Source organism: Salvelinus alpinus, chromosome 21 (genome assembly GCF_045679555.1).
Source record: "Salvelinus alpinus chromosome 21, SLU_Salpinus.1, whole genome shotgun sequence".
Taxonomy (NCBI): Eukaryota; Metazoa; Chordata; class Actinopteri; order Salmoniformes; family Salmonidae; genus Salvelinus; species Salvelinus alpinus.
This window is the reverse complement of record NC_092106.1, coordinates 47,911,332-47,927,159: the sequence shown is the minus strand read 5'-3', so window position 1 is coordinate 47,927,159 and position 15,828 is coordinate 47,911,332. Positions and strand designations below refer to the sequence as shown.

Sequence of the window (15,828 nt, the reverse complement as noted above, 5' to 3'; positions counted from 1 at the left end):
CTCCCTCCTCTCCTCATTCACCCTCATCCTCTTTGCTGCTCTCCCCTCATCTCTCTCTTTCCCTCTCTCTCCTTTTTCACCCTCACCTCATCCTCTGCTGGGGAGAATAAGATCATATGCGAAAGACACATTTCTGTTGCTCGTGTAGTAAATGGACAATAAAGTAATCTTCCCTCCCCTCTCTGTCTCTCTTTCTCTCTCTATCCCTCCCTCCCTCCCTCTCTTTCTCTCTCCCTCTCCCTCTCTCTCTCTCTATCCCTCCCTCCCTCTCTTTCTCTCTCCCTCTCCCTCTCTCTCTCTCTATCCCTCCCTCCCTCTCTTTCTCTCTCCCTCTCTCTCTTTCTCTCTCTATCCCTCTCTCTCTCTCTCTCTCTCTCTCTCTCTCTCTCTCTCTCTCTCTCTCTCTCTCTCTCTCTCTCTCTCTCTCTCTCTCTCTCTCTCTCTCTCTCTCTCTCTCTCTCTCTCTCTCTCTCTCCCTCCCTCCCTCCCTCCCTCCCTCCCTCCCTCCCTCCCTCCCTCTCTCTCTCTCTCTCTCTCTCTCTCTCTCTCTCTCTCTCTCTCTCTCTCTCTCTCTCTCTCTCTCTCTCTCTCTCTCTCTCTCTCTCTCTCTCTCTCTCTCTCTCTCTCTCTCTCTCTCTCTCTCTCTCTCTCTCTCTCTCTCTCTCTCTCTCTCTCTCTCTCTCTCTCTCTCTCTCCCTCTCTCCCTCTCTCCTCCAGGCACCATCGAGGCCTGTCTGAGCCACCTGTTGAAGCGGCGAGCTGCGGGCTTCCTGCGTAGCGACAAGATCGCCGCCCTTTTCACCAAGATCGGCAAGGTCAACGCCACGGCCGGAGAGGTGTGTCGGAAGGTCCAGGAGCAGCTCGCACAGCAGGCAGAGGTCACCAGGTACCGATTGATCCCCTTTATGACCTTTGAACTTTTACGCCTTACACCTGACCTCATAGCACTACCTGCAAAACCACACCCGGAGAAATACAGGAAAAATATGGGTGATGTGGTATTATGTAGCAATACATCTATGGTCTCCTTTTTTCCTTCCCTATTTACACACCTTCACTGACAGTGTACCGTGGTAAAACCACACAGTGAAGAGACAGTGTAGCATGGTAAAACCACACAGTGAAGAGACAGTGTAACATGGTAAAACCACACAGTGAAGAGACAGTGTAACATGGTAAAACCACACAGTGAAGAGACAGTGTAGCATGGTAAAACCACACAGTGAAGAGACAGTGTAGCATGGTAAAACCACACAGTGAAGAGACAGTGTAGCGTGGTAAAACCACACAGTGAAGAGACAGTGTAGCATGGTAAAACCACACAGTGAAGAGACAGTGTAGCATGGTAAAACCACACAGTGAAGAGACAGTGTAGCATGGTAAAACCACACAGTGAAGAGACAGTGTAACATGGTAAAACCACACAGTGAAGAGACAGTGTAGCATGGTAAAACCACACAGTGAAGAGACAGTGTAGCATGGTAAAACCACACAGTGAAGAGACAGTGTAGCATGGTAAAACCACACAGTGAAGAGACAGTGTAGCATGGTAAAACCACACAGTGAAGAGACAGTGTAGCATGGTAAAACCACACAGTGAAGAGACAGTGTAACATGGTAAAACCACACAGTGAAGAGACAGTGTAGCATGGTAAAACCACACAGTGAAGAGACAGTGTAGCATGGTAAAACCACACAGTGAAGAGACAGTGTAGCATGGTAAAACCACACAGTGAAGAGACAGTGTAGCATGGTAAAACCACACAGTGAAGAGACAGTGTAGCGTGGTAAAACCACACAGTGAAGAGACAGTGTAGCGTGGTAAAACCACACAGTGAAGAGACAGTGTAGCGTGGTAAAACCACACAGTGAAGAGACAGTGTAGCGTGGTAAAACCACACAGTGAAGAGACAGTGTAGCGTGGTAAAACCACACAGTGAAGAGACAGTGTAGCATGGTAAAACCACACAGTGAAGAGACAGTGTAGCATGGTAAAACCACACAGTGAAGAGACAGTGTAGCATGGTAAAACCACACAGTGAAGAGACAGTGTAGCGTGGTAAAACCACACAGTGAAGAGACAGTGTAGCATGGTAAAACCACACAGTGAAGAGACAGTGTAGCATGGTAAAACCACACAGTGAAGAGACAGTGTAGCATGGTAAAACCACACAGTGAAGAGACAGTGTAGCATGGTAAAACCACACAGTGAAGAGACAGTGTAGCGTGGTAAAACCACACAGTGAAGAGACAGTGTAGCGTGGTAAAACCACACAGTGAAGAGACAGTGTAGCATGGTAAAACCACACAGTGAAGAGACAGTGTAGCATGGTAAAACCACACAGTGAAGAGACAGTGTAGCATGGTAAAACCACACAGTGAAGAGACAGTGTAGCATGGTAAAACCACACAGTGAAGAGACAGTGTAGCATGGTAAAACCACACAGTGAAGAGACAGTGTAGCGTGGTAAAACCACACAGTGAAGAGACAGTGTAACATGGTAAAACCACACAGTGAAGAGACAGTGTAGCGTGGTAAAACCACACAGTGAAGAGACAGTGTAGCATGGTAAAACCACACAGTGAAGAGACAGTGTAGCATGGTAAAACCACACAGTAGGGTGGTCACCCATAAAATGATTAAATTAATTCAAAGTTTATACAAATATGTCCAAACCCCATGTCTCTACCATATATGGTAAAAAAGTTACCGATGATTTACTCTATGAGAATTTAGCAGGGTTTAGAGTGAATGGAATGACATCACGCCATGATCAAAAAGTGGTGACTGCTCCATAGAACCCTGTGACACTGCTCCATAGAACCCTGTGACACTGCTCCATAGAACCCTGTGACACTGCTCCATAGAACCCTGTGACTGCTCCATAGAACCCTGTGACACTGCTCCATAGAACCCTGTGACACTGCTCCATAGAACCCTGTGACACTGCTCCTTAGAACCCTGTGACACTGCTCCATAGAACCCTGTGACACTGCTCCATAGAACCCTGTGGCACTGCTCCATAGAATCCTGTGACTGCTCCATAGAACCCTGTGACACTGCTCCATAGAACCCTGTGACACTGCTCCATAGAATCCTGTGACTGCTCCATAGAACCCTGTGACACTGCTCCATAGAACCCTGTGACACTGCTCCATAGAACCCTGTGACACTGCTCCATAGAACCCTGTGACACTGCTCCATAGAACCCTGTGACACTGCTCCTTAGAACCCTGTGACACTGCTCCATAGAACCCTGTGACACTGCTCTATAGAACCCTGTAACTGCTCCATAGAATCCTGTGACACTGCTCCATAGAACCCTGTGACTGCTCCATAGAACCCTGTGACACTGCTCCATAGAATCCTGTGACTGCTCCATAGAACCCTGTGACACTGCTCCATAGAATCCTGTGACTGCTCCATAGAACCCTGTGACACTGCTCCATAGAACCCTGTGACACTGCTCCATAGAACCCTGTGACACTGCTCCATAGAACCCTGTGACTGCTCCATAGAACCCCGTGACACTGCTCCATAGAACCCTGTGACTGCTCCATAGAACCCTGTGACTGCTCCATAGAACCCTGTGACACTGCTCCATAGAACCCTGTGACACTGCTCCATAGAACCCTGTGACACTGCTCCTTAGAACCCTGTGACACTGCTCCATAGAACCCTGTGACACTGCTCCATAGAATCATGTGACTGCTCCATAGAACCCTGTGACACTGCTCCATAGAACCCTGTGACACTGCTCCATAGAACCCTGTGACACTGCTCCATAGAACCCTGTGACACTGCTCCATAGAACCCTGTGACACTGCTCCATAGAACCCTGTGACACTGCTCCATAGAACCCTGTGACACTGCTCCTTAGAACCCTGTGACACTGCTCCATAGAACCCTGTGACACTGCTCCATAGAACCCTGTGACTGCGCCATAGAATCCTGTGACTGCTCCATAGAACCCTGTGACTGCTCCATAGAACCCTGTGACACTGCTCCATAGAATCCTGTGACTGCTCCATAGAACCCTGTGACACTGCTCCATAGAACCCTGTGACACTGCTCCATAGAACCCTGTGACACTGCTCCATAGAACCCTGTGACACTGCTCCATAGAACCCTGTGAAACTGCTCCATAGAACCCTGTGACTGCTCCATAGAACCATGTGACTGCTCCATAGAACCCTGTGACACTGCTCCATAGAACCCTGTGACACTGCTCCATAGAACCCTGTGACTGCTCCATAGAATCCTGTGACACTGCTCCATAGAACCCTGTGACACTGCTCCATAGAACCCTGTGACACTGCTCCATAGAACCCTGTGATGCTGCTCCGAGGCAGAACTGAGCTAACTTCGAATGTCAACTGACAAGCTAACTAGTGGCTGCAGGTTCGTGAGTGAAAACATGGCTTTTTCTAAATGAAATCCACTGAATACAAAACTAAATGGGGACTAAATATATATTTATTTACAAAGATAACAGACTGAATTTCAATATCCACCCTCTGTGGAGACAATCTTTTCCTGTTTTCATTGTGTATTTCTGAGTCTTTCCCTTTAAATCGCCATAGAAACGGCCCCTCTCAACGTAGATTGATTGCGGTTACAGACAATGAAAGCCAAGGATCTGGAGGGTGAAAATGACAAAAGTATCAAGTTGATTTTGATTAGTCCAACCAGCTGTAAACGACTTCGAATGGTACCACCTCCCAACACCAAATATGGAAGAGATACAACCGAGAGTGGTGCAGTCTTAACTAGTGTCACGGCTTTCTAATTCCTCCTCCTCGGACGAGGAGAGGCGAGAAGGATCGGACCAATACGCGGAGTGGTTAGTGTCCATAATTTATTAGCATCGAACTGAACACTATAATGAAACAAAATAACAAATAGAAAACCGACAAACAGTCCCGTGTGGCACAACGACTACACGGAAGACAAACACCCACAAAACACAAGTGAAACCCAGGCTGCCTAAGTATGATTCTCAATCAGGGACAACGATTGACAGCTGTCTCTGATTGAGAATCATACCCGGCCGGACACAAACATCCCAACATAGAAAATACCACATAGACAAACCCACCCAACTCACGCACTGACCAACTAAATAAATACAAGAAAAAGGAAAACAGGTCAGGAACGTGACAACTAGCAACAGTCACAGCAAATGAACGTTCTTTATTTCATCAACACTGTCAAGTACAAGTATATTAACGTTATAATATTGTAGAGAACAATCTAATGATTTATTCTAGGTCATTTATAATGACACGGGGCAAAGAAAACAACATTTTGACATTCATTTCGTAGCACCCTCTTGAATTGCCCTGTTTTTCTCTACATTTTCTGTACAGCAGTGAGTGAGCGCCCTATACACAGTGAAGAAGACTAACTAAATCAATATTGGGGAGTCTCTTCCTACACCTGTCCAGGTGTGTTTACCCAAGCCCAGCGTCTATTTGTGTATATACACACACACACACACACACACACTTCGATAAGCTGCTACACATGGCCACTGAGCACTCTGGGACTGGGTGGGAAGCTGGGTTTAATGGAGGAAGAGAAGGGGGAGGGGGTTGGGGCAGAGAACACAGACACACACACACACACTCTCTTCCTGTATCTCCTCCCTCCTCCTCTCATCTCGTCTTGTCACTGTCATACAGCTGTGAATGTAGAAACAGAATATGTAGATTCTATTGTAGATTGTTGGAGCGAGCGATGTGGTCCTACTAGGGTGCCTGTGGTGACTGGGGGTGTGTCCCAAATTAAATGTTGTTGAGTGGTATACAGCTGTATCGCCCCCCGAGCACCCCCTCCAATAACACATCACACTCAATCCCCCCTGAACCACTCCTCCCCCACCCCCACAGCACCTCTCCTCCCCCACCTCTCCGCCCACACCGCATCTCTTGTCCCTCACCACACCGCATCTCCCCCACCTCTCCTCTCCTCCCCCACCTCATCTCTTCTCCCCCACAGCACCTCTTCTCCCCCACAGCACCTCTCCTCCCCCACCCCCACCACACCTCTCCTCTCCTCCCCCACCTCACCTCTCGTCCCCCACCACACTTCTCCTCCCCCACCTCTCCTCTCCTCCAAACCTCATCTCTCCTCCCACACAGCACCTCTCCTCTCCTACCTCTCCTCTCCTAAATCACCTCGTCTCCCCCACAGCACCTCTCCTCCCCCACCTCACCTTTCCTCTCCTCCCCCACCGCAACTCTCCTCTCCCACCTCTCCTCCTCTCCCCCACCGCAGCTCTCCGCCCTCACAGCACCTCTCCTCCCCCACAGCACCTCTCCTCCCTCACCTCTCCTCCCCGCCCTCTCCTTCCTTTCTCCTTCCCCTCCACACTTCTCTTCCACTCTCCTTCCCTTTTTTAAAATGTATTTAACCTTTATTTAACTAGGCAAATCAGTTAAGAACAAATTCTTATTTACAATGACGGCCTACCCTAGCCGCCCTATGGGACTCCAAATCACGGCCAAATGTGATACAGCCCGGATTCGAACCAGGGACTGTAGTGACTCCTCTTGCACTGAGATGCAGTGCCTTAGACCGCTGCGTCCCTCACCCATCCTCCCTCTCCTTCCCCTCAACCATCCTCTCCTGTCCTTCCCCACTTCTCCCCCCCCTCATTCAACTTCCCTTCTCATCCCCCCTCAGCTTTCCTTCCCCCTCACCCATCCTCAGGACTCCATTGCTCGGTTACTCCCGTTGCCATGGCAACATCATCATTGTACCGTGACCATCATCGCTGGCGAGAGAAAGAGAAAAAGGGAGAGGAGGAGAGAGATAAGAGAGAGAGGAATGTGAGAAGAACAGACAGATGAGAGAGGTGAGAGTGTGTGAGATAGCCGAGAAAGAGAGAGGAGAGAAAAGAGAAATACATTTTGTTTTTTTGTTGAAAGAAATCTTTATTTGGCCCAAATACTTACATCATTAAAACAAACTTTATTTAATTTTAACACACTGGAAAGTTAAAACCAAGCCCCCCCGGTCCACCACACATAGAACCCCGCTGACACCCCACACCTCAACAGAGTCCCACAGACAGTTCACCAGCCCCCCATAGACATGGTCCAGTTTTAGACAGTTCTCCAACCCCCCCCCCCCCATAGACAGAATGTTATATACAGTTGAAGTCGGAAGTTTACACACACTTAGGTTGGAGTCATCAAAACTCATTTTTCAACCACTCCACAAATTTCTTGTTAACAAACTATAGTTTTGGCAAGTCAGTTAGGACATCTACTTTGTGCATGACACAAGTAATTTTTCCAACAATTGTTTACAGACAGATTATTTCACTGTATCACAATTCCAGTGGGTCAGAAGTTTACATACATTAAGTTGACTGTGGCTTTAAACAGCTTGGAAAATTCCAGAAAATGATGTCATGGCTTTAGAAGCTTCTGATAAGCTGATTGACATATTTTGAGTCAATTTGTGGTTTACCTGTGGATGTATTTCAAGACCTACCTTCAAACTCAGTGCCTTTTTGCTTGACATCATGGGAAAATCAAAAGAAATCAGCCAAGACCTCAGAAAAAAAATTGTAGACCTTCACAAGTCTGGTTCATCCTTGGGAGCAATTTCCAAATGCCTGAAGGTAACACGTTAAACTGTACAAACAATAGTACGCAAGTATAAACACCATGGGACCACGCAGCCATCATACCGCTCAGGATGGAGACACGTTCTGTCTCCTAGAAATGAACGTACTTTGGTGCGAAAAGTGCAAATCAATTCCAGAACAACAGCAAAGGACCTTGTGAAGATGCTGGAGGAAACAGGTACAAAAGTATCTATATCCACAGTAAAATGAGTCCTATATCGACATAACCTGAAAGGCCGCTCAGCAAGGAAGAAGCCACTGCTCCAAAACCACCATAAAAAAAGCCAGACTACTGTTAACAACTGCACATGGGGACAAAGATTGTAGTTTTTGGAGAAATGTCCTCTGGTCTGATGAAACAAAAATAGAACTGTTTGGCCATAATGACCATCGTTATGTTTGGAGGAAAAAGGGGGAGGCTTGCAAGCCGAAGAACACCATCCCAACCGTGAAGCACGGTCCCAACCGTGAACAACTCCTGCAGTCTCTCCCTCAGCCTCTCCCTCAGTCTCTCCCTCATTCTCTCCGTCAGTCTCTCCCTCAGCCTCTCCATCAGCCTCTCCCTCAGTCTCTCCGTCAGCCTCTCCCTCAGCCTACAGCCCCAGCAGCCTCTCCCTCAGCCTCTCCCTCAGCCAACAACCCATGCAGCCTCTCCCCCAGCCTCTCCCTCAGCCAACAACCCATGCAGCCTCTCCCTCAGCCTCTCCCTCAGCCAACAACCCATGCAGCTTCTCCCTCAGTCTCTCCCTCAGCCTCTCCCTCAGCCTGCAACCCATGCAGCCTCTCCCCCAGCCTCTCCCTCAGCCTCTCCCTCAGCCAACAACCCATGCAGCCTCTCCCTCAGCCTGCAACCCATGCAGCCTCTCCCTCAGCCTCTCCCTCAGCCTACAACCCATGCAGCCTCTCCCTCAGCCTCTCCCTCAGCCAACAACCCATGCAGCCCCTCCCTCAGCCTCTCCCTCAGCCAACAACCCATGCAGCCTCTCCCTCAGCCTCTCCCTCAGTCTCTCCCTCAGCCTCCATAAGACTAGTCAGCAGGGGTTCTATGGCTTAACAGTAGAGCTGACCCGGGAGTGGACAGCCCTGCCTAATCCCTCTCCCCCCCCCCCCACACTTTTACCATAACAGAAGCCCCACTATACAATAACTTGACCCATGATCTAAACCCACATCCCAGGCCAAACGTTTCCAGATAGGTATGACATCCTCCATCAAAAGCTTTTTGTTGATCTATCTAAATGAGTCCCAGGTCCTGATCACACATCCTAGTGATGTCTATCTAAATGAGTCCCAGGTCCTGATCACACATCCTAGTGATGTCTATCTAAATGAGTCCCAGGTCCTGATCACACATCCTAGTGATGTCTATCTAAATGAGTCCCAGGTCCTGATCACACATCCTAGTGATGTCTATCTAAATGAGTCCCAGGTCCTGATCACACATCCTAGTGATGTCTATCTAAATGAGTCCCAGGTCCTGATCACACATCCTAGTGATGTCTATCTAAATGAGTCCCAGGTCCTGATCACACATCCTAGTGATGTCTATCTAAATGAGTCCCAGGTCCTGATCACACATCCTAGTGATGTCTATCTAAATGAGTCCCAGGTCCTGATCACACATCCTAGTGATGTCTATAACATCTCTCAAAAGAAACAAGTTGGTCATTATTGTCCGCCCAGGCACACAGCATGCCTGGTCCCTGTGAAATATTGTGTCCAAATAACCTTTCGGACGATTTGCCAAACACTTGGACAGTATGATACTGGCCTCCAGTTCTTCAATTGGGGCGGCAGGGTAGCCTAGTGGTTAGAGCGTTGGACTAGTAACCGAAAGGTTGCAAGTTCAAATCCCCGAGCTGACAAGGTACAAATCTGTCGTTCTACCCCTGAACAGGCAGTTAACACACTGTTCCTAGTCCGTCCCGTCATTGAAAATAAGATTTTGTTCTGAACTGACTTGCCGAGTTAAATAAAGGTTAAAAAAAAATACAAAAATGGAGCGAGGGTTAGGGTTATGGCCTGGGGAGAGCTGCTGCACAGCCGCTGTTAGTTCCTGAAACGAAAGATCATCCTCCAGCCTAGCACTCTGCTCAGGCCTGAGCTTAGACAGCCTCTGTAGAATCTCCTGAGCACACTGTGGAACAGTGTTGTTGTCTGACTAGAAGTCCATAGTCATCCTCCTCATCTCTGCTGGATCCAACGTCAGAGACCCTGATGGACGCCGTAGATGGAACATCTGCTTCTGCTGCTCCGACTTCCTCTCCAGGTTGAAGAGGATCGCACTCGGAGCATCCACGTCCGTCAGGGTGGCCACTCGACTTCCTCTCCAGGTTGAAGAGGATCACACTCGGGGGCATCCACGTCCGTCAGGGTGGCCACTCGACTTCCTCTCCAGGTTGAAGAGGATCACACTCGGAGCATCCACGTCCGTCAGGGTGGCCACTCGACTTCCTCTCCAGGTTGAAGAAAGCACTCGGAGCATCCACGTCCGTCAGGGTGGCCACCCGACTTCCTCTCCAGGTTGAAGAGGATCGCACTCGGAGCATCCATGTCCGTCAGGGTGGCCACCCGACTTCCTCTCCAGGTTGAAGAAAGCACTCGGAGCATCCACGTCCGTCAGGGTGGCCACTCGACTTCCTCTCCAGGTTGAAGAGGATCACACTCGGAGCATCCACGTCCGTCAGGGTGGCCACTCGACTTCCTCTCCAGGTTGAAGAGGATCACACTCGGAGCATCCACGTTCGTCAGGGTGGCCACCCGACTTCCCCTCCAGGTTGAAGAAAGCACTCGGAGCATCCACGTCCGTCAGGGTGGCCACTCGACTTCCTCTCCAGGTTGAAGAGGATCACACTCGGAGCATCCACGTCCGTCAGGGTGGCCACCCGACTTCCTCTCCAGGTTGAAGAGGATCACACTCGGAGCATCCACGTCCGTCAGGGTGGCCACCCGACTTCCTCTCCAGGTTGAAGAAAGCACTCGGAGCATCCACGTCCGTCTCCAGAACCCTGTTCCAGCTCCAGAACCCTGTTCCAGCTCCAGAACCCTGTTCCAGCTCCAGAACCCTGCTCCAGCTCCAGAACCCTGTTATATCCAGAACCCTGTTATATCCAGAACCCTGTTATATCTCCAGAACCCTGTTATATCTCCAGAACCCTGTTATATCCAGAACCCTGTTATATCCAGAACCCTGTTATATCCAGAACCCTGTTATATCTCCAGAACCCTGTTATATCTCCAGAACCCTGTTATAGTTCCAGAACCCTGTTATATCTCCAGAACCCTGTTATAGTTCCAGAACCCTGTTCCACCTCAGAGAACCCTGTTATATCCAGTGTATATATCCATATACACTACAGCCCTCCTATTCCTGTCTCTTACTGAACTCATACACTACAGCCCTCCTATTCCTCTAAACTCATACACTACAGCCCTCCTATTCCTGTCTCTTACTGAACTCATACACTACAGCCCTCCTATTCCTGTCTCTTACTGAACTCATACACTACAGCCCTCCTATTCCTGTCTCTTACTAAACTCATACACTACAGCCCTCCTATTCCTGTCTCTTACTAAACTCATACACTACAGCCCTCCTATTCCCGTCTCTTACTAAACTCATACACTACAGCCCTCCCTCCTATTCCTGTCTCTTACTAAACTCATACACTACAGCCCTCCTATTCCTGTCTCTTACTAAACTCATACACTACAGCCTTCCTATTCCCGTCTCTTACTAAACTCATACACTACAGCCTTCCTATTCCCGTCTCTTACTGAACTCATACACTACAGCCCTCCTATTCCTGTCTCTTACTAAACTCATACACTACAGCCCTCCTATTCCTGTCTCTTACTAAACTCATACACTACAGCCTTCCTATTCCCGTCTCTTACTGAACTCATACACTACAGCCCTCCTATTCCTGTCTCTTACTGAACTCATACACTACAGCCCTCCTATTCCTGTCTCTTACTAAACTCATACACTACAGCCCTCCTATTCCTGTCTCTTACTGAACTCATACACTACAGCCCTCCTATTCCTGTCTCTTACTAAACTCATACACTACAGCCCTCCTATTCCCGTCTCTTACTAAACTCATACACTACAGCCCTCCTATTCCTGTCTCTTACTAAACTCATACACTACAGCCCTCCTATTCCTGTCTCTTACTAAACTCATACACTACAGCCCTCCTATTCCTCTAAACTCATACACTACAGCCCTCCTATTCCTCTAAACTCATACACTACAGTCCTCCTATTCCTGTCTCCTACTAAACTCATACACTACAGCCCTCCTATTCCTGTCTCTTACTAAACTCATACACTACAGCCCTCCTATTCCTGTCTCTTACTGAACTCATACACTACAGCCCTCCTATTCCTGTCTCTTACTAAACTCATACACTACAGCCCTCCTATTCCTCTAAACTCATACACTACAGCCCTCCTATTCCTCTAAACTCATACACTACAGCCCTCCTATTCCTGTCTCTTACTGAACTCATACACTACAGCCCTCCTATTCCCGTCTCTTACTAAACTCATACACTACAGCCCTCCTATTCCTCTAAACTCATACACTACAGCCCTCCTATTCCTGTCTCTTACTAAACTCATACACTACAGCCCTCCTATTCCTGTCTCTTACTAAACTCATACACTACAGCCCTCCTATTCCTGTCTCTTACTGAACTCAGCCTCACCATCAGGATCAGACCATCAGGATCAGACCATCAGGATCAGACCATCAGGATCAGACCATCAGGACCAGACCATCAGGATCAGACCATCAGGATCAGACCATCAGGATCAGACCATCAGGATCAGACCATCAGGACCAGACCATCAGGACCAGACCATCAGGATCAGACCATCAGGATCAGACCATCAGGATTAGACCATCAGGATCAGACCATCAGGATCAGACCATCAGGATTAGACCATCAGGACCAGACCATCAGGATCAGACCCATCAGGATCAGACCCATCACGGTCAGACCCATCAGAATCAGATCATCAGGATCAGACCATCACAATCAGACCCATCAGGACCAGACCATCAGGATCAGACCCACCACCCACAGCCCCCTCACACCACCCACAGCCCCCTCACACCACCCACAGCCCCCTAACACCACCCACAGAGAGGAGGAGAGGAAATGAGGAGGAGAGGAAGTGAGGAGGAGAAACAGAGAGGAGGAGAGGAAATGAGGAGGAGAGGAAGTGAGGAGGAGAAACAGAGAGGAGGAGAGGAAATGAGGAGGAGAAACAGAGAGGAGGAGAGGAAATTAGGAGGAGAGGAAGTGAGGAGGAGAAACAGAGAGGAGGAGAGGAAATGAGGAGGAGAGACAGAGAGGAAGTGAGGAGGAGAGGAAGTGAGGAGGAGAGGAAGTGAGGAGGAGAGAGTGAGGAGGAGAGGAAGTGAGGAGGAGAAGAAACAGAGAGGAGGAGAGAAAATGAGGAGGAGAGGAAGTGAGGAGGAGAAACAGAGAGGAGGAGAGGAAATGAGGAGGAGAGGAAGTGAGGAGGAGAAACAGAGAGGAGGAGAGGAAATGAGGAGGAGAGGAAGTGAGGAGGAGAAACAGAGAGGAGGAGAGGAAATGAGGAGGAGAAACAGAGAGGAGGAGAGGAAATGAGGAGGAGAGGAAATGAGGAGGAGAAACAGAGAGGAGGAGAGGAAGTGAGGAGGAGAGGAAGTGAGGAGGAGAGAGTGAGGAGGAGAGGAAGTGAGGAGGAGCGACAGTGAGGAGGAGAGGAAGTGAGGAGGAGAGACATTGAGGAGGAGAGGAGGTGAGGAGGAGAGGAAGTGAGGAGGAGAGGAAGAGAGGAGGAGAAGCTCTAAATCTTCAGCGATGAAGGGCTCTAATTAATTTTCCAAAATGAACGATTATTCTGAATAATAACGGACGCCGCTGCTGGCTTCATAAAAGATGAAGTAGCTTGTCTTCATCCTGTATTTGGCAGCTGGCTGCGGTGTGTTGTGACCGATTAGACTTTACTTTTTTAAATTTTATTATTATAAAATACTAATTTGGTGGGTGCTTATATTTGTCCTATTTCACAAGTGTGTATTAACTACATGTGTGAATTGGAGAATAGTTTTTTCTTATTTCAACTCCCTCTGAGAGTGGGGTCATGGCCAGGGTCAGCCATTATCAACAGTGTGCTTCTTTTGTTTTCTCTAAGGGCTTAAAATGCAATTAGACATTCTGGGCTCTTCTCCTTTCTCTTCAGAACTCTGTCTTCTCTGTCTGTCTGTCGTTCCAGTACCAAGGCTAGGGGCAGATGTTATTTAGTTCATCAGTTTGGGGTTAAATTAGGTTAGGGTTAGTCATATCTGAATGTCACTGCCTTGGAGCCTCTCTGTCTCTCTCTCTGTCTCTCTCTCTCTCTCTCTCTCTCTCTCTCTCTCTCTCTCTCTCTCTCTCTCTCTCTCTCTCTCTCTCTCTGTCTCTCTCTCTCTCTCTCTCTCTCTCTCTCTCTCTCTCTCTCTCTCTCTCTCTCTCTCTCTCTCTCTCTCTCTCTCTCTCTCTCTCTCTCTCTCTCTCTCTCTCTTTCTCTTTCTCTTTCTCTCTCTCTCTCTCTTTCTCTCTCTCTCTCTCTCTTTCTGTCTCTCTCTTTCTCTTTCTCTCTCTCTCTCTGTCTCTCTTTCTCTCTCTCTCTCAATTCAATTCAATTCAATTGACTTTATTTACATGGCAAGTTCATTATTACTTACATTGTCAAAGTATACATATCGAAAAATAAAAATCAAATATATATGTATATATATACAATCTCTCTCTTTCTCTCTCTGTCTCTGTCTCTCTGTCTCTCTGTCTCTGTCTCTCTCAAGTGAAGTAGATAATAAACAAAAGTGGAATAAACAATACAAAATTGACCGGTCTCTATAGCCAGACTGTGCTCACTGAGTCTGTACCTAGTCAATGTTTTCCTCAGTTTTCTATCAGTCACAGTGGTCAGATAGTCTGCCACCATGTACTGTCTGTTTAGAGACAAATAGCATTGAAGTTGACTTAGATTTTTTGTGGTGCCTTTCAAATAGGTGATATATATTCATTTTTGCTTTGTGATAATTTGGTTGGGTCAGATTTTCTGAGTGCTGTCCTGAGGCTCTATGGGGTTGGTTTGGGTTAGTGAACTGAGCCTCAGAACCAGCTGGCTGAGGGGGACTCTTCTCTTGTTTCATCTCTTGACATTATAGAGCTGTGTGATGGAATGTTTTGGGGTCAGTTGTTTTAAGATGGTTGTAAAATTTGATGGCTCTTTTTTCTATTTGAAAAAGGAGGGGGTATTGGCCCAATTCTGCCCTACGTGCATTATTTTGAGTTTTTCTTTGTACTTGCAATACAGTCTGGCAAAACTCTGCATGCAGTATTTCGATTGGATGTTTGTCCCATTTGGTGAATTCATTTCTGGACCTTTTTTGGAATATCATTATATATATATTTTTTTAGGTTAACGGTCCGAGCCCAGGTCTGACAGAACCTGTGGTTAACGGTCAGAGCCCAGGTCTGACAGAACCTGTGGTTAACGGTCCGAGCCCAGGTCTGACAGAACCTGTGGTTAACGGTCAGAGCCCAGGTCTGACAGAACCTGTGGTTAACGGTCAGAGCCCAGGTCTGATAGAACCTGTGGTTAACGGTCAGAGCCCAGGTCTGATAGAACCTGTGGTTAACGGTCAGAGCCCAGGTCTGACAGAACCTGTGGTTAACGGTCAGAGCCCAGGTCTGACAGAACCTGTGGTTAACGGTCCGAGCCCAGGTCTGACAGAACCTGTGGTTAACGGTCCGAGCCCAGGTCTAACAGAACCTGTGGTTAACGGTCAGAGCCCAGGTCTAACAGAACCTGTGGTTAACGGTCAGAGCCCAGGTCTGACAGAACCTGTGGTTAACGGTCAGAGCCCAGGTCTGACAGAACCTGTGGTTAACGGTCAGAGCCCAGGTCTGACAGAACCTGTGGTTAACGGTCCGAGCCCAGGTCTGACAGAACCTGTGGTTAACGGTCAGAGCCCAGGTCTGACAGAACCTGTGGTTAACGGTCCGAGCCCAGGTCTGACAGAACCTGTGGTTAACGGTCCGAGCCCAGGTCTAACAGAACCTGTGGTTAACGGTCAGAGCCCAGGTCTAACAGAACCTGTGGTTAACGGTCAGAGCCCAGGTCTGACAGAACCTGTGGT

At 48.2% G+C, this 15,828-nt stretch overlaps 1 protein-coding gene across 2 annotated transcripts in view; it reads left to right on the top strand.

Moving 5' to 3' along the window:
- Positions 1-15,828, top strand: part of LOC139548400 (small G protein signaling modulator 2-like) — a 189,585-nt gene that overhangs the window by 80,166 nt on the left and 93,591 nt on the right. For both annotated transcript variants that reach the window (XM_071358074.1, XM_071358075.1), the window contains exon 3: positions 718-886. In XM_071358074.1, the coding sequence (XP_071214175.1) occupies positions 718-886 (169 nt within the window). The remainder of the gene's footprint in view (positions 1-717; positions 887-15,828) is intronic.